This window comes from Protopterus annectens, chromosome 2.part2 (assembly GCF_019279795.1).
Source record: "Protopterus annectens isolate FY-2018-M chromosome 2.part2, PAN1.0, whole genome shotgun sequence".
NCBI classification, from domain to species: domain Eukaryota; kingdom Metazoa; phylum Chordata; order Ceratodontiformes; family Protopteridae; genus Protopterus; species Protopterus annectens.
Genome location: NC_056730.1, coordinates 11,917,009 through 11,935,873, shown reverse-complemented (window position 1 = coordinate 11,935,873; position 18,865 = coordinate 11,917,009). Strand labels below are relative to the sequence as shown.

At 44.4% G+C, this 18,865-nt stretch overlaps 1 protein-coding gene across 1 annotated transcript in view; it reads left to right on the top strand.

Annotated features, from left to right (window-relative positions):
- TBCA (tubulin folding cofactor A) overlaps positions 1-18,865 on the top strand; it is a 596,902-nt gene that overhangs the window by 366,847 nt on the left and 211,190 nt on the right. The window contains exon 3 of the mRNA XM_044063703.1: positions 2,353-2,439. Within this exon, the coding sequence (XP_043919638.1) occupies positions 2,353-2,439 (87 nt within the window). The remainder of the gene's footprint in view (positions 1-2,352; positions 2,440-18,865) is intronic.

Below are 18,865 nucleotides of genomic sequence, written 5' to 3'. Positions count from 1 at the left end.
CAAAAGGAAGAAACTGTTGCAGAAAAGAGGAAAATCCCAGGATGCAAAAAAACTCCCTTACCAGCCTCAGTAAGAAGCTGAGATCCCTCATAAAATCCTCCAAAGCTAGTTACGAAAATAAAATTGCCAAAGATGCCAAAGACACCACAACGCATTCTTTAACTATGTCAAGAATCTAAATGGCAATGCTCAGATCTGCTCTGAGCTACAACAGAATGGCATTAAATATACTGATCCCAAGGATATTGCCAATATCCTGGCAGATCGATTCTGTGCCAACTTCACCCCCTTCTCTCCCCCTAAATGGCCCATCCCAATACTGGAAGATTGCCAAATTCCGGTAATAATGGCCACACAGGTAAACACACTCTCCATAGCTAAGAATACAGCATCCATGGGACCAGATGAAATCCCGGGCTATGTACTACATGAACTACAAAATGAACTGGCACCTCACCTAAATGTCATGTTTAATCATACCCTCACCTCAGGCTTTGTGCCCACTGAATGGCGCACAGCTACAGTTATCCCACTCCACAAGGGGGGATCCACCTTGGATCCCAGAAACTACTGCCCCATCAGTCTGACGAGCCTGATCTGCAAGGCCATGGAACGTATTATTATGGAACTTATAAACAAAGACATTGGTAACCTTAAAACACTGGACCCCACCCAGTTTGGGTTCTTAAAGGGCTGATCTTGTCTCCTGAACCTGATTGACTTTTTCGAGTCAGCTTCCAGAGCCGTGGACGATGGTAAGGCAGTCCACGCAGCCTATCTGGACCTCGCCAAGGCCTTTGCCACCATCCCCCACTGGAATCATAGATAAACTTACTAAACTGGGCATTAATCCCTACGTCACTCGATGGGTTGCCAACTGGCTTACTGACAGGACCCACACTGTAAAAGTAGCTGACTCCAAATCCAGCTCCAGACAAGTGGAGTACCTCAGGGTTCATTCCTGGGACCTCTCTTGTTTGGCATCTACTTCTCTGAAGTACAGGCCAACACTAAAGGACTCTGGCTAACAAAGTTCACAGATGACTGCAATCTGGGAGCCATTATTGAATCCCCAAATGATGTGGATACTCTACAAAAGGGCCTTACAGAAACAGATGCTTGGTGCCAGAACCATGGGCTCAAGCTCAATACCAAGAAATGTATAGTAATCCCCTTTGGGGAAAAAACATGTACCTGTGAATTACCACATAGGTGGCAGTACACTAAACACCAAAAGTGTGCTAAGAGACTTAGGGACACAGGTGGACAGTGGTCTCACCTTCAATAACCACATCGCCACATCAGTAAGGAAATCCTTCTGTGTGGCACATCTCATCACAAAGGGCTTTTCATCAAGAAAAAGGAGGCCATTGTCCCACTGTACTCATCCCTCATTCCTCTCAAGACATCTGCAACAACTGGAAAGGCCACAGAAATACCTCCCTAAAAGAATCACAGGCCTAAAGCAGATGTCGTTTGCTGACCGCCTTAAACTCCAGCTAGACTCTGTCGCATGTCATCTACTCTGAGGCTATCTCTGCTTAACATACAAGGCCATGTCAAACCCAGAGCTGTTGGACATGCTGCACTTAAAGAAATCCCAATCCCTCAGAGCCACACGCTCCAGGGATCTAAACCTTGTCATCACAATAAACAAAACATGCTGGAGGGATAGGTTCCTGACCCAGAGACTCCCCAGTCTCTGGAATAGACTACCCATACATGTCAAGCAGTGCGCCTCTTTGGCCCTCTTCAGAAGATGATTGGATGGGAGAAAGGAAATTCACCGTGGGGATCATGCCTGTCGCCCTGCTAGACAGGGATGCTGGAAAGTAAATAGTGGGGGAAGAAATAACCAGGGAATTGTTATTGTTAGGCTTGTATAGGCCCTAGGGCCAATAACCTAGTACCAACCTATGACATTCCCAGTAGGTGAATTAATTCAAGCAAACTTATGATTCCTGTTGGCCTTTATTTTTGTGATGCAGTTTTCACAGAAAGTAATTTTGTTTACTTCTGTAATGCTGATGTGTGTTGAAATGAATGGTAGACATTAAGACTGAGAAAAAATGTGATCCTACTTGATCTAATTGTAAAATTCCGTGAAGGTTGATGAATATGCCATTAGTGTAACCCAGCATTAGAAATCCACATTGTAGCACTCAACATGTGTAATCTGCTCCCATTTAATGTACAAGTTATTAAGTAGTACAGTTTGTGTACATTCAAACCTACCACAGTGAGTTTATCTAGTCTTTCAAAGAAGAAAGGTGGTTACTGAACCAGTAAAAACATTTGACTTGCTCTTGTGTTTCCGGTGTTATCTATTTGGTGATTTCTTTCTTATTTCAGACAGAGATTCTGCAAGAATCCCGAATGATGATCCCAGATTGCCAGCGAAGGTTGGCTGCTGCCCATGCCGAGCTTTCTCAGCTTTTAGTAAGTAGCATCATGTTCTTCATGAAGAACGCTGTTTGTACTCATCAGTTTCCTTAACTCCGTTTCACATCCCAGTGAAAGGGTCTTTTAATATAGTGGTAGTAGTAGAAAATGTAGAATGTGCATCCAGCCTTTGCATGCATACTGAACTTGTCCATTTCTTAAACTTGTTCTTAACTTAGAAGTTGCTCTATAGCTAACTCCAAGAGTAGCTTAGATTCTAGCTGCATTAGTCCTTGTTGACTAAATTGTGAAAGTAAATAATTTTAAAGGGAGAAAATCCACAGTCCCTGGAGTAAATGTGAAAGACTTGGCACTTATTCTGAGGATGGGGTAAATCTTTGCTTTTCTTGACTATTCTTAATGTTGACGTGATAACAGGCAATACCACTCGGAAAACATTGGTTTGATGTTTATGTTTGGTGGAATGGGAGGAGGATGGTGTCACCTACCTGCATTTCTTCATTCTGCATTATTAGACCTTAATTCCCTTGTCTTTTACTTTCTAACATCTATTCAGTCTTGCCGGCGGTATTCATATTTGTGTTAGTGCATTTTTGTAACTTGTTTTGTCAATTGCTGCAGTAGCTAAGTTTATCTTTTTCTTTTCTTTTACAGAGAAGTTTTACTATTAGCAAAAAATGTTTTTCTTCTGGCTGTTTGTGACAGGCAGTTTGTCTATACAGCAGTTTATTTTCTGTGTCTGTCACTGTTGCAGTCATCACTATAAGGATTTTGTGGCCACTGACAGAGTCCATTGCCTGGCCTGACTTTCAGAGCAGCTGGGCAGGTTCACATTGCTTTACCTCAAGCATCTTCATGTACCTTGTAAGTAGTATCCAGCCACTCCATCTTTAGCAATGTCTTGCAATATCGCATGTTCCCAACAAAAGGGCACATTGCAGTGTGGTGACCATCCAGGCCTGCGTCTAAAGAGCATCAAGCAGGTGTGTACCCCAGTTTCTTCCATTTTTGTTTTTAAATTTGGTTAGCTGATATTTTCTTTGAGCAAACATCTAGTAAGCTAAATGCCGTCCATGGTTAGGCATGTCCAAACCAAAAAAGGCAAATGGGTGTGCTTGCAGATATCCATGTTTCATGGCCTGTATTGCTTATGTAAAAGAATAACGTGAATGGCTGCAGTACTACCCCGAGGCTTCATCATAAGATTTTAAACTGAAAACAGGCAACCCTTTGGATATACCAAGCCAGTAAGAGGCTTTTGATCTTGTTAAACCTGCCCTCCATATCTGCAAATCCAGAGTGGCAGGGTGGTGCAGATGTCCCCTTCAAGAAGATGAGACCCAAGGCTATGTGCATATTCAAAAAGAGAAGGAAAAGAAGATCCTTGAAGTAACCTGTTCAGTGGAGGAACCCAGAGGAAGCTGTATGGAAACAGTTAATCAGCCTCTGGCCCTAATAACTGGTATTAACAAGGCCCATAGCGCTGCCTCTTTGGAGGTCACCATGCCTTCAGCCAATTGCACAGCCTATAAGATTGAAGAACTGACCCAGCAGTCCATATTGGATGTCAGTCCCCAAGAGTCTTTTCTGGAGTGTCTTCTGATTAAGGAAGGGAAGGACAGAATCCTCATACAGCTGTTAAGAGGATGTCTGTGCCCCCCCCCCGTGTCATTTTACAGGGATGCCCCCCTGGGTTCACATATCTATGATGGGTGCCCATTCATATTAGACTCTCTAGCACCTGAAGTGTAAGTGCCTATGACTGAACAGATGTTCATCGTGTTACCCTGTTGCAGTCATCACACTTGGGTTATCCTGCCATCAGGCGGTCCCGCAGTCGACCCGAATTCCAAAGTCTTGGTCCGGCGTCGGTTGCTGTCACTTCCTCCCTGATGTCAGTGCACCAGGGGTATATAAGAGGCATCCAACGCCATTTTCATCAGCCTTTCTTGCCGCGCGGTGCCCAAAGCAGAAGCAGTTCGCAAGTGCTGGTAGGCAGACACCTGAGATTTTTGATTTGAATTTCAGTCCGAAGTCTTCAGTAAAGCTAAGTACCCCGTTGGGGAACATTTTCTTGCCTCAGTCCGATGTCAGAAAAAGTTAACAATTGCATTTCTTGTGGGAAACAAATAGCTCATAAGGACTTTCATTCCTATTGTATTCCTTGCCTAGGCCCAGACCACGATGTCACAGGTTGTCGGTTTTGCGCTAGGTTTAATAAACAAACTATCAAACGCCGTTTTGACTTCACACGGCATTTCTTTGGTAGGAAATTTAATTATATCATGCTGTCGGAGCAGCCGACGACCGCCACTCATAAAAAACGCAAGGATAAGGACAGGCAGCCTAGGAATAAGCCAGACACCGAGGCCTCAGCTGGGCCTGTCGCCGGTTCTCCGGTTTTCAGTGAGGTGCCTACGCAGCCCCTGACGACCGCAGACCTGGAACCGCAGACAGCTGCGGATTCCCATGCGGAGTCTACTAGGCCGACGCAGCCTTCTACCGACACTGGAGCAGAACTAGACACCGGTGCAACGGAAACACCTTTGGTTTCTGAAGGTGTCTTCAGACCGACTACACTCACCATTAAATCTTATGCTAAACTTAAAACTCCTTTAAAACCAAAGAAAACTGTACATCAGTCTACAGTTCAAGGCCCCATGCCTAAGAAACAGATGCTTAAAATGGCTGAAGATTTGATTACTCTTATCAGGGATTCCCATCCCCCTCCTGATAAAAGACCAAGACAAGAGGAGGATTATGCATCCTCTGACCAGGTTTCTGTCTCCTCAGATTCTTCTGAGGAACAGGATTACAATTTTCCACCTTATGAAGATTCTGATGCTGAAGACTCTATTCCCTCAGCATCTCCCCCTGAAGACTACTGCTTTGGGGAAACTTTACATACTATGAGGGAATATTTCCACTGGGGAAGGCCAGGATTACTCAGATTCTAAGAAAAGGCTCCGAGAGTTCCTTTTATTTCCCCAGCACAGACCTCTTGCTACCCCTCCTGTTCTGGATATTGTGGATGATGTTTACTTGGAGTCTAGTTTAAATCCAGATTCTCTTCCTCCTGCTCCAGCCAAACCAGACAGACACTACAGAGTACCTGACTCACACAAATTCCTTTATAAAAGCCCTGTAGCTGACCCAGAAACAATTTCCCAGGGTCCTAAGGGAGCAAAAGCTTCTATGGCTAAAAATCCTGTGCCCTCTGAAAGGGATTCCAGAGCCCTAGATAGATGGGGGAAAGAAAATATACACCTCAGCTACTCTGGCTATGAGAGCATTAAATTGCCAGTTTCACATGTTGAAATATCAACAATTTCTAATGTCTCAGTTAAAAAAAAAAATGAACGTACATTCAGAACTGCCTGAATTCAAAGAAATGTAGGATCTGTTGCATGTAGCTGAACAGGTGGGCAAACATACTTTACAATGTGAATTTGACTCATTGGAAGCTTCTTGTAGAGCAGCTGTTACTGGCTCTGTCATACGTAGGTATGCTTGGTTAAAAGAACAAACCCTCCCTGACCATGTCAAAGCAAAATTATTGGCTGCACCTTTACAACAGGATGTATTATTTGGTGTCAAAGCAGAAGAGGTTTTAAAGAAAATGGAGGATAAGGCAAAGTCTATGCAAACGGTCAAGGATTTTTTGCAGGTACAACCCCCTCGATTCAGCAGAAATTGGCCAGCAAAAAACTTGTCCTTTCCAGCTTCAGACAGATCACAGAGGGGTAAATACAGACGCCCAATGGGCAGAGGTCAGTCACAGGGCCCTTACAAACCTCGCCAATGGGGTTTTGCTACCCAGAAAGGAGGAGAAGACAGGCCCCAAGCTAGCAGAAGACAAACACAATGACTCTATCCTCAAACTACCAAGCAAAAATCTCCTGGCAACTCCCTTGGGAGGAAAACTAGCATTTTTTTGCAGACAACTGGCACATCATCACAAAAGACAAATGGGTTCTAAACATTGTCTCTCAAGGATACAGATTCCACTTTCATACCTTACCAAGGAACAAAGGAATGTCAAACCTGCCACCAAATCAATGGGCAGAGGCACAAAAACAAATTACAGCTCTCATGAACATCAGAGCCATTCAACAGGTACCTACACAGGAGCAAGGGCAAGGATTTTACTCAAGACTCTTCCTAGTCCCAAGAAAGGACAAAGCATGGAGACCCATTCTGGAACTTTCAGTTCTGAACACCTATCTGTAAGTACCAAAATTCAAGATGCTAACACTACAGCAGCTTCTTCCCATGCTGGGCAAGAATGCTTGGCTAGTCACTTTGGACCTCAAGGAGGCATACCTGCTTGTCCCTATCAGACAAAATTGCAGAAGATACCTCCGCTTCATTGCAGGTTCAAAGCATTGTCAATTCTCTGCACTGCCCTTTGGCTCATCTACTGCGCCCAGGGTCTTCACAAAATGCCTGGCACCAGTAATTGCATACTGCAGACAAAGAAGAATTCAGATATACCCATACTTGGACGACTGCCTTATTCAAGCAGAAAGCAAAGACATTCTTTTAAAGCATCTGGCATTTGTCAAACACCTTCTAAGTTGCTTAGGGTACACAGTAAACGAAAAGAAATCAAAACTAGTGCCCTCACAAAACATAATATTCCTGGGTGCCAGCTTGAATACAACGGCCCAGATGGCTTATCTCAGCCAGACAAGCAACGACAGCTGTTTCAATATTACAAAATAATGGCAACAAAGACCCAACTCCCTGCAAGAAAAATTCTGCAGGCCTTGGGATTCATGACATCCTGCATACTACTAATACCATTTGCAAAACTGCATATGAGGAAATTACAATGGTACCTGAAAAGTGTATGGACTCAGCACAGCCACAGCTTGGAAACAATGATGCCACTCATTCCCTGCCTTCAACAGGAGTTTCTATGGTGGGCACAGGCATGTCACCTCAACAAGGGTCAGCCTTTCACCTTACCCCACAGCCAGGCAAACTGTGACAACAGATGCATCAGACTATGCCTGGGGAGCACACATGGCAGGGCAGTGCATTCAGGGCAAATGGACTACAGATCAGAGGCGTCTGCATGTCAATCAAAAAGAAATGCTAACAGTACAGAATGCCCTAACAGCCTTCAAGGACCGTCTACACCCAGGACAACTACTAATAAAGACGGACTATACCACAGTCATGTGGTACATAAGCAAGGGGGCACACAGTCCTACCCTCTATGCAGGCAAGTAATGACCTTGTGGAACACTGCACTGTCTTACCAGGTTCAATTACAAGCACAGTTCCTGCCAGGACAGAAAAACACATTGGTAGACGACCTAAGCAGAAACATCATGGATCCGCACGAATGGAAACTAGAGCCACAAGTATTTGCAATGATAGCTCAAAAATGGGGACGCCCAGACATAGATCTGTTTGCAAGGCTTCACAACCACCAACTTCAAAAATTTTGCACAAGGACCTTCCATCCACTAGCTTGGAAAGTGGACGCCCTCTCATTCAGTTGGAAAACATTAACAGTGTATGCCTTCCCTCCACTACCTCTTCTAGCAAAGGTACTGCTGAAAGTCAGATTAGAGAGACCACAAATGATGCCCATTGCAGCAGACTGGCCACGCCAGCACTGGCCCACCATGGATTTTGCCACAAATTCCTCACCTGCTCACCCAGCGAGATCATCAGATTCTACACAGCCAGCTCAAGACTTTAAACCTGGCTGCATTGCAATTTACCTAAACAACCATCCAACAGCTTCATCCAAAGCTGTTATGGATGTCATTCTGGAGGCCAGGAGACCCAGCACCAGGAAAGCCTATTCAGACAAATGGAAAAGATTTTGCGCCTGGAACCAGGCTAAAGGCCTAAACCCCCTTGATCCAAACATCCCTCAGATTCTACAATATTTAACTGAGATGTTACACAAAGGACTTTCCTTTTCATCTATTAAGATCCACGCCTCAGCAGTTTCAGCTCATTACAGCACGGATCCTCCTTTATTCTCACATCCACTCCTGAGATGGTTCCTCGGAGGGGCTAAGAACTTAAGACTGCCAAGGAGAGCTCCAATACCTACTTGGGATCACAACTTTGTTCTGGAAAAGCTTACATTACCTCCCTTTGAACCAGCTATTTCTGCTGATTTAAAATTTCTTTCATGGAAAACTGCCCTACTACTAGCAATAACCTCGGCTAGAAGAGTCTCAGAGCTACAGGCACTAATGGCAGTGGAACCTTTCATCATTTTTCATCAAGACAGAGTCTCTCTATGAATGAATCCTTCCTTTATGCCAAAGGTGGTATCCAGTGTGGCCCTAAACATTCACTTGCCCACCTTCTTCCCAGATCCCCAGAACAAAGGAGAAAGACTCCTGCACTCTTTGGGCATTCACAGGCAATTACGTTACTACTTGGCTAAAACTAAGGCTTTCAGAAAAACTGACCATCTTTTTGTAGCCTATGCTACAGGATCACAAGGAAAAGCTATCTCAAAACAGACCATTTCAAAATGGATAGGGCATTGCATACGTTTCTGTTGCACACATCATGAGAAACCAGTACCTGCTAACATTAGGTCCCACTCCACCAGGGCTACAGCTACATCAGCAGCCTTTCTCAGGGGAGTGCCAACCAAGGATATTCTGGAAGCTGCTACTTTGAGTTCAGTGCACACCTTCACCAAACACCATCACTTACCTCTATACTCTAAGACTAGAGGTGGTTTTGCCACTGCAGTTTTGCAGGGCTTACTAGCTTCTTCTAACCCTGTCTGACTCCACCTCCCATCCTTAGCTTTGGGATTCAACCCAAGTGTGATGACTGCAGCAGGGTAACACGATGAACATAGTACAGTTTTGTACCTACCATAAATGTAGATGTTAGAGTGTTCACCCTGCTGCAGTCCAGGTTACCCTCCCTCCATCCCCTCTGAACTTGCTGAACTTATCTCTACCACTCTATCCTATACTACTTCTGTGGTGTATTTGCTTGTGCCTAAGGGTTTTGTTTTATTTTTATATGGCTATATGTATATATATATATATATATATATATATATATATATATATATATATATATATATATCTATCTATATATATATATATATATATATTGCCTACCTGTTGGGGCCCCTGACATCTGGGGCAAGAAAAACTGAAGAAAATGGCGTTGGATGCCTCTTGTATACCCCTGGCGCACTGACGTCAGGGAGGAAGCGACAGCAGCCGACGCCGGGCCAAGACTTTGGAATTCGGGCCGACTGCGGGACTGCCTGACGGTAGGATAACCCAAGTGTGATGACTGCAGCAGGGTGAACACTTGAACATCCACATTTATGGTAGGTACAGAACTGTACTTTTCTTCTTTTTCGGTCATTTTTCCCTGGCCTCATCCAGCTTCCTTCTTATGATAGGGCTAAGTTGGCTCAAGGTTTTTTCTAGTTCTTTATTGACCTCTGGCCATATTTTGAAGACCTGTCTCTGGATGGATCCACACATCCCCCTCCCCCAAGAGGGAACTCTCCTTAGTGACACATGAGGCAGAGCTTTACACGAGTCCCTCTGTTTTGTAACACAGACAATGAGAACACTTTGGCCACAGACTGCACCAGAAGACATGCTATTTCGGGATACTCTGTCGTTGCAAAGGAACACTTTTAAGTGGTAGTCTTGAGAGACCTCTGCCTCCCCAGAGAGGTTTTTAAGAAGTTTTTAGACCTGGGTCTTGAGTTTCCAAAACCAGTAGCTGCTCCTGCAGGACCAGGAAGATGTCTTGGATGTTTTTGAAACATCTTTGACCACCCCTGTGTTTTACAGGTTGCAGGATTTTCATACGTTTCTTTAGTAAAACACTGTCAGATTCAGAAGCAGTTTTATACTTGGAAACTGCCAAGTGACTGGCTCAAGGATGCAATACCCTTCCCAGTGACAGGGAATGCAGACTTGTGTCTTCTTCAAGGCTTTGAACTGTCAACCTCACATTCTGAAGTACCAGGAGCATACCATTAGACTATTCCAGGTTGGGGAGGGGGTGCATGATAAAACCCTGAAGGCAGTTCTGATCTGTGAAGTCCAAACTATCCTACAGCTGAGAAAGAATGCTGCAAAATGCAAGGATGATGCTATGCTACCATAGGTTCAGTCAGTAGGAGGCATTTACAGTGCTGGATTCTCTCCTTGTCTGAGGATGTGAATGTGAAGATTTAACTCAGTACACCCTTAAGTAAGGATTTGCTCTTTGGTCCCCATTCTGATTTGTTTGGAATGTTGGAGGGCAAACAGAAAACTGCTGTGTTTGTTAAATGTGTTTCATCTTCCTGTTCCCAGGTATAATAGACGTTACTTCTTTAAACAATGTCATTGCTACTGGAGTGTAAAGACAAGCAGCCAAAACAGAAAGGCCAAACAGAAAAAAATTATAGCAACAGGAGGACTGAAGAAATTGCAGAGGCCCCCACTGAGCTCAGCCCTCAGTAAAAAAGCAGCTGTAACTGTTCTAGATTCTTCCCACCCCAGCCTTTAACCCCAACCTACCTTCCCCTTAGTGTTCTAGGGTAATTAGCTAGTTGGCCTCATTTTACCAGAACTGGCTAAACATATAACACTAGAGAGTCTTACAAATTATGTCTGCTTGGATACAGATTGCATTTTATAGCTAATCCATAGGTAGATGACTTCCATCTCTCACAAGTGACCAGTGACATGGAGTGGCCCTTCTGTTAACAGAAGTATTAGTACAAGGAACCATAGAATCTGTTTCCTTTAGTCAGGAGGCAAAACTGTTTACTCAGTGTGTTTCTTGTCCCAAGTAAAAAAAAACATTATGGAGACTCATTTTACGTTTTTCAAGGCCAGACGGAATAAAAATAAATTCTAAAATTCAAAATGTTGACCTTTTGGCCCTTTTGCATCTCCTAGGCATTTCAGCTCATCTGAAGACAGTGGACCTTGTCTTATCAAATGAGACACTGAGGCACTGTGATGGGTTCAAGTTGTTTATTGTAGATAAACACATCAGGAGCTGTAAAGAAAGTTGTGTAAAATCTTACCATAACCATAGATGTCCTTCTCTTCCATGTTGCAATATTCACTAAACCTTCTTCCCATCATCTTGTTCGGCCAGTTTTCCAAAGCTTTTCCAGTCTCTGTTGGTGCGTCGGACATCTGACGTGTAACCTGGTACGTGGGCCATAAAAGTGACGTCTGCACGCACCAGTCCTCAGAACCAAGAATCCTCAGACGGAGCCAGTCCTGAAAGCATAGCCTGTGTAGGAGCTGAGGAGAGCAAGTGCAAGGAAAACTGGGATGGAGGGAGGGAAGGGATACTGCAACATAGAAGAGAAGGACATTTATGGTTATGGTAAGATATTACGCAACTTTCTTAGGTCTTTCTATTCCAGTGTTGCAGTATTCACTAGTGGGTGAGTACAAAAACTCACTGCTAGCTGGGTGGTGGTCTGGATGAGGATTCCAGGAACCCATGCAGGATAGCCCTGGCAAATCCTGCTCTGGTCCTGGAGATGTGGTCCAGCTTGTAGTGTCTGGTGAAGGTGTGCACAGATGACCAAGTAGCAACTTGCAAAATAGAGTTAGTATCTAGACCTTTAAAGAAGGCTCCAGAGGAAGCCATGGACCTTGTGGAATGGGCTCTGATGTTGCCCATTAGTGTCTTTCCATGGTGAGAATAACAAAAGATGGCCGTAGCAATCCAAGAAGAAATGGTTTGCTTTCCTACAGCTTTACCCAGTGCCCTGGGGTGGAAGGAAACAAACAGCTGGTCTGATTTGTGTGTAGGCTTTGTCTTATTCAAGTAAAAATGAAGATGTTCATCGTGTTATACTGCTGCAGTCATCACACTTGGGTTATCCTGCCGTCAGGCGGTCCCGCAGTCGGCCGAATCACAAAGTCTTGGTCCGGCGTCAGTTGTCGCTTCTTCCCTGACGTCAGTGCGACAGGGGGATAACAGAGGCAGCCAATGCCATTTTCTTCAGTCTTTCTTGCCATGCGGTGCCCGAAGCAGAAGCAGTTCGCAAGTGCCGGTCGGCTAGCTCCTGAGATTTTCGAATCGAATTTCAGCCCAAAGTCTTTTCTAAAGCTAAGTACCCCGTTGGGGAAACTTTTCTTGCCTCAGACTGATGTCAGACAAAGTTAATAATTGCATTTCTTGTGGGAAGCAAATACCTCATAAGGATTTTCATTCTTATTGTATTCCTTGCCTAGGCCCAGACCACGACGTCTCTGGTTGTCGGTTTTTTGCTAGGTTCAACAAACGTACAATCAAGCGTCGGGCAGATTTCGCCCGACATTATTTTGGCAGAAAATTTAATTATAGCATGTCGTCGGAACAACCGACATCAGCAATGATTAAAAAACGCAAGGATAAGGACAGGCAACCAAGGCCAAGACCAGATACCGAGGCCTCAGCAAGGCCTACCGCCGGTTCTCCAATTTTCAGCGAGGCGCCTACGCAGCCCCTGACTACCGCTGATTTAGAAATTCTGATGGCCTACCAGACCGAATCAGCTGGGCCTCAGGAGCCGGTTCCATTTCACCCCTCGGACGCCAACCCTGACGGTGATCCGGAGATTTTGGACAGGCCTTTGGTTTCTGAAGGTGTCTTCAAACCGACAACTATCTCTATTAAGTTTTATGCTAAACTTAAAGCCCCCTTAAAAGTTAGGAAACCAGGTCCACAGTTCCCCCCACAGGCCCCTATGCCTAAAAAACAGATGCTTAAGATGGCTGAGGATTTAATTACCCTCATCAGGGGTTCACAACCCCCTCCGGACAAAAGGCCTAGACTGGAGGAAGATTATCCTTCCTCTGACCAAGCATCCATTTCCTCAGCTAACTCTGAGGACCAGGATTATTCCTTCCCTCCTTATGAAGACTCAGATGCTGAAGAGTCCATTCCCTCTGTCTCCCCCCCTGAAGACTACTCTTTTGGGGAAACTTTACACACCATGAGGGAATACTTCCACTGGGAAGGCCAAGATTACTCTGACTCTAAGAAAAGACTCTGTGAGTTCCTTCTTCTCCCACAGCATAGACCCTTGCAATTCCTCCAGTTTTAGACATTTTGGATGATGTTTACACCGAATCGAGTCTAAACCCAGATTCCTTACCTCCTGCACCAGCTGAACCAAACAGATACTACAGAGTTCCTGATTCTCATAAGTTTCTATATAAAAGCCCTGTTGCAGACCCCGAAACCATTTCCCAGGGTCCCAAAGGGGTTAAGGCCTCTACTGCTAAGAATCTACTACCTTCTGAAAGAAATTCCAGAGCATTAGAAAGATGGGGGAAGAAAGTGTTATACGTCTGCCACTTTGGCCATGAGGGCCTTAAACTGCCAATTCCACATGCTAAAATACCAGCAGTACTTGATTACACAGTTAAAGGACCACTACGGGCAAATGATGAAGAAAACATATATTTTTTATCTTGCCATGATTTACTACACCTCCCAAAGCTGCCTTCAGCAAAATAAGTACTCATTCCTAATTTTATTTTGTTTTTACTCTTGTCTGCTCTCATGGGGGCAGACATGGGGATTCCTTTGGAAAGCTACATCTGTCCTATAATGCAGACTGTGAGGACAAATAGCCTTACCATTTGTTGTCAGACTAGACTTCCATTCACTTACAATGGAACTCCTGAAAAAAACTGCCAAGTTTGAGAGTCTGCAGCTCATGTGTCATTGACTGGTATGCACTGAGTTTTACAAATGTTGTTCCTACTGATGTACTACACATTCACTGAAAGAAACTTGCAAAAGTGTCAACAAATTACTGAGATAAAAAAGACTTTTCACAAGGAGCAGTTTTGCAAGTTTCAGTTCCTGGCCAGGTTACTCCTCCCATCTCCCCTCCTTCAGTGGGCTACAGTCTCACATTTCCAGCATTGCTAGATTCAACTATTTAGTCAGCTTTGCATGACAATAGAAATAAATAAATAGCCTGGTGTGCCACTAAAACTGTTCCCTTGTATGTCTCTTCACTTCTGAATGGCAATTCCCAAGATTAAAAAAAAAAAAAGCACACTCATCAGTCCAGAGTTTAGGCTAGTTTATCCATTTTTTAAAATGTGCACAGTAAAATATTCAACTTGTAATGCATTTTGGCTGCTGATATGGTTATCTTTACATAGTTATTCTCTTATAGTATAACTTGAACTTATGGTATTTAATGATAAATTTTACAACAATTCTCAGTTTCTTAATGACCTCCCAAGCCTCTGATATGACCTAGTTCTTTCTTACTATTGCTTTATGTAGTTTGTCTTAGTTGTATACTTGTAGTGTGTTTCTCATCCTCTCAGCAACAGACTCCTGGAGAAGCATATACTTTTATTGAAAGAGTACCAGCAGCTGTAGCAGTGATACCACACTCCAAAACAATGCACTCATAGTACTGACAAACACAAGGGAATGTATATGTCTGAATCAAGCAGTGATGAAATTGTTAGGGACTTCACTGAGCAAAATTTTACTCTTAATTTCTCCATTTCATAATGCATAACATTCGCACCACACTTACAAAGGCACACCTCCACCTTCCACAAACACAGCCACCCACACCCACACAACTGCTATGGTTTCTCCCTTCAGTTATTGCAAGCCAAGAATAACACTTTTTAATAAGGATACCTACCAGACAAGTCTGCATAGTGCACTTGGTCTACCTGCATCATTGCAGCTCGCCCCCCCCCCCCCTCCAGCAACTGCACCATTGCCAGATAAAGCCACTGCTATGGTCCAGTTTCTCCCTACCGTTATTGCAAGCCAAGAATAACACTTTTTAATAAGGATACCTACCAGACAAGTCTGCATAGCACACTTGGTCTACCTGCATCATCGCAGCTCGGACCCCCCCCCCCCCAAGCAACTGCAACATTGCCAGATAAAACCACTGCTACAGTCCGGTTTCTACCTACAGTTATTGCAAGCCAAGAATAAAGTACAGTTGTGTACTCTTACCATAAATGTAGATGTTAGAGTATGTTCACTGTTACAGTCATTACTGTAGGGTTCTTCCTGCTGGCAGCAGCCCTAGGTCGGCCAGAGTCCCAAAGTCGGGTCCGACGTCGGCTGAAGTCGCTCCTGCCCTGAAGTCAGTGCGCCAGGGGTATAAATACCTCAGCCGATGCCATTTTCCCCAGTTTTTCTTGCCCCAGATGTCAGGTGCCCAAAAATAAAGGCCAAAAGCTTAATCAAAAAGAATAAGCAAACATAAACCAGAACATTCCCAAATATCACCAGCAAAAATACCTCAGAGAAAAAAGAAATGTCAAGGAGACACAGACAGCACACAAAGAACAACAAAAGAGGGGACAGGAGGAAGGGTAACCCAGACTGTAGCAGTGGACATACTCGAACATCTACATTTATGGTAAGAGTACACAACTGTACTATGTTCTTCGTGGTTCACTGTTACAGTCATTACTGTAGGGTTGAATCCCAAAGCTAAGAAAGGGTGGATGGAGAAGGAACAGAAGGGGCGGCCACAGAACCCTGCAGGACTGCAGAGGCAAAACCTGCCCTAGATTTAGAATAGAGAGGGAGATTGTAGTGCTTAGAAAAAGTATGCACAGACAGCTTCTAAGATCTCCTTGGTAGGAACTCCACTGAGGAAAAGCTGCCGAAGTGGCAGTAGCTCTGGTAGAATGTGTTCTGACATTAACAGGAACAGGCTTACCATGATGAGAGTAACAGAACTTGATGCAGTGGGCAATCCACTTAGAAATAGTCTGCTTAGTGATTGCTCTCCCCTGTGAGGTAAAAGCATAAGCCACAAACCATTGGTCCAATTTCCTGAAAATCTTGGTCCTGACCAGGTAAAAACGAAGCTGCCTGTGTATATCTAAAGAATGCAAAATACTTTCCTTTTCACTTTGAGGATTAGGATAAAAGGTAGGCAAATGAATAGTCTGATTCAAGGCTACTTTCGAAACCACCTTAGGCATAAAGGTGGGATTAGTCCTCAGGGACACCCTGTCCTGATGAAAAATAATAAAGGGTTCTACAGCCATGAGAGCTTGCAATTCTGAAACTCTTCTGTCAGAGGTAATGGCTAAAAGAAAAGCAGTTTTCCATGATAAAAACTTTAAATATGTGGAAGCTGCAGGTTCAAAAGGAGATAAAGTTAACTTTTCCAAAACAAAGTTGAGATCCCAAGTGGGAACTGGTGCTCTTAAAGGAGACCTTATATTCTTCGCCCCTCTCATATATTGCTTAAGTAACAGATGAGAAAAGATTGGGGGAGCCGTATTGTAATGTGCAGAAATAGCAGAAGCATGAATTTTGATAGATGAAAAAGATAGGCCCTTATGTAACATCTCTGTTAGGTATTGTAAAATCAGAGGAATGTTTGGAACGCAGAATCAAAACCCTGGGCCTGAATCCAGGAGCAAAGTCTTTTCCATTTACCTGCATAATATTTCCTGGTGCTGGGCCGTCTAGCTTCAAGAATTACGTCCAGTACCTGTTTGGTAAGGGTAGAACTGTTTAAAGACCCTAGATCCGCCAGGCTGCTAGATTCAGAGTTTTGACATGGCTGTGCAGGATCTGGCCATCTCGTTGAGACAGTAGATGTGGAAGTTGTGGCAAAATCCATGGTGGACCCTGAGCCAGGTTCATCAGGGAGGAATACCAGAATTGCCGAGGCCAGTTGGGAGCCAGAAAAATCATTCGCGGTCTGTCCTGTTTGATTTTCAGAAGTACCCGAGGAAGAAGAGGCAAAGGAGGAAAAGCATATGCTGAGAGGTGCTTCCAACTGAATGAAAGAGAATCTACTTCCCATGCTAGCTTGTGGTAGGTCCTCGTGCAGAATGTTTGAAGTTGATGGTTTTGGAGAGATGCAAAAAGATCTATGTCCAGGCACCCCCATGCCTCCATTATCATCCTGAATATCCGAACATCCAACATCCATTCGTGTGGATCCAAAAGAGTTCTGCTTAGACTGTCCTTTCCTGGCAGGAATTGAGCTAGTAAGTCCACCTTGTTGGCTAGTGCTGTGTTCCACAGAGCCATGGCCAAACTGCACAGGGGGTGAGAATGAGAGCCTCCCTGCTTGTTTATGTACCACATCACCGTAGTGTTGTCCGTCTTTATCAGTAATTGCCCCGGTAGAATAAGATCTTTGAAGGCTGTCAGGGCATTCTGTACAGCTAGCATCTCCTTCAAATTTATGTGCAGATGCATTTGGTCCTCTGTTCAGCACCCTGAAGACATTTCCCTTGCATGTGGGCTCCCCATGCATGATCCGAAGCATCTGTCATTATGACTTGATTGGCTGGAATGGGACAGAAAGGCCTCCCCTTGTTTTGGAGACCGGCCTCGGCCCACCAAAGAAACTCCCGCCTGAGACAAGGCAAAATTGCGATCACTGTTTCCAGACTGTGGCAATGCTGAGACCATACACACTTGAGGTACCACTGTATCTTCCACATATGCAGCCTTTCATATGGTATTAACAGAATGCAGGATGCCATGTAACCCAGAGCCTGCAGAACTTTTCTTGAAGACAGCTGACTTATTAAAGCCAGATTTTTGAAATAAGAAGCCAGTTGCACTTTTTTGTCTGGTGTCAAATAAGCCATCTAGGTTGTAGTGCTCAAATGCGCACCCAGGAAAGTAATTTGCTGCGTAGGCACCAGGTTTGATTTCTTCAGGTTCATCGTGAACCCTAGGCAAAAGAGAAGATGCTGCACAAATGTTAGATGCTGAAGTAAAGTCTCCTTGTCCGCTTGAATGAGACAATCGTCCAGATAAGGGTATATTTGAATTCCCTTCTGTCTGCAAAATGCCATTACTGGTGCTAGGCACTTTGTAAAGACCCTGGGCGCAGTAGATAAGCCAAAGGGCAGCACAGAGAACTGGTAATGCCTCGAGCCCGCTTTGAATCTCAGGTACCTTCTGCACTCTTGCCGTATGGGAATATGCAGGTAAGCCTCCTTCAAGTCCAAAGTCACCATCCAAGCGTTCTTGCTCAGCATAGGCAGCAGCTGCTGCAGAGTGAGAATCTTGAATTTTGGAATTTCTTGGAAGGTGTTCAATACGGAAAGGTCCAGGATTGGTCTCCATGCATTTTCCTTCCTGGGAACCAGGAAAAGTCTTGAATAAAACCCTTGCCCCATTTCTGAATCTGGTACCAAACCAGTGGCCCTCACATCCATGAGGGACCGAACTTGCCGTTGTGCCTCTGCCCATTGATGCTTTGGCAGATCTGGCCATCCGTTTGATCTTGGCAAGGTATGGAAATTAAACCTGTAACCCCTTGAAACTATGTCCAGAACCCATTTGTCTTGGGTTATGCGGCTCCAATTGTGATAAGAGAGATTTTCCTCCCAAAGGTGCATCCAGGAGGGATGCCCCTGGAGCTAGTAAGGGAGAGTCATAATGACTGTTTCCTGTAAGGTTGTGACCTATCTTCCCCTTCCTTCAGAGAGGGGGCACTCCACTG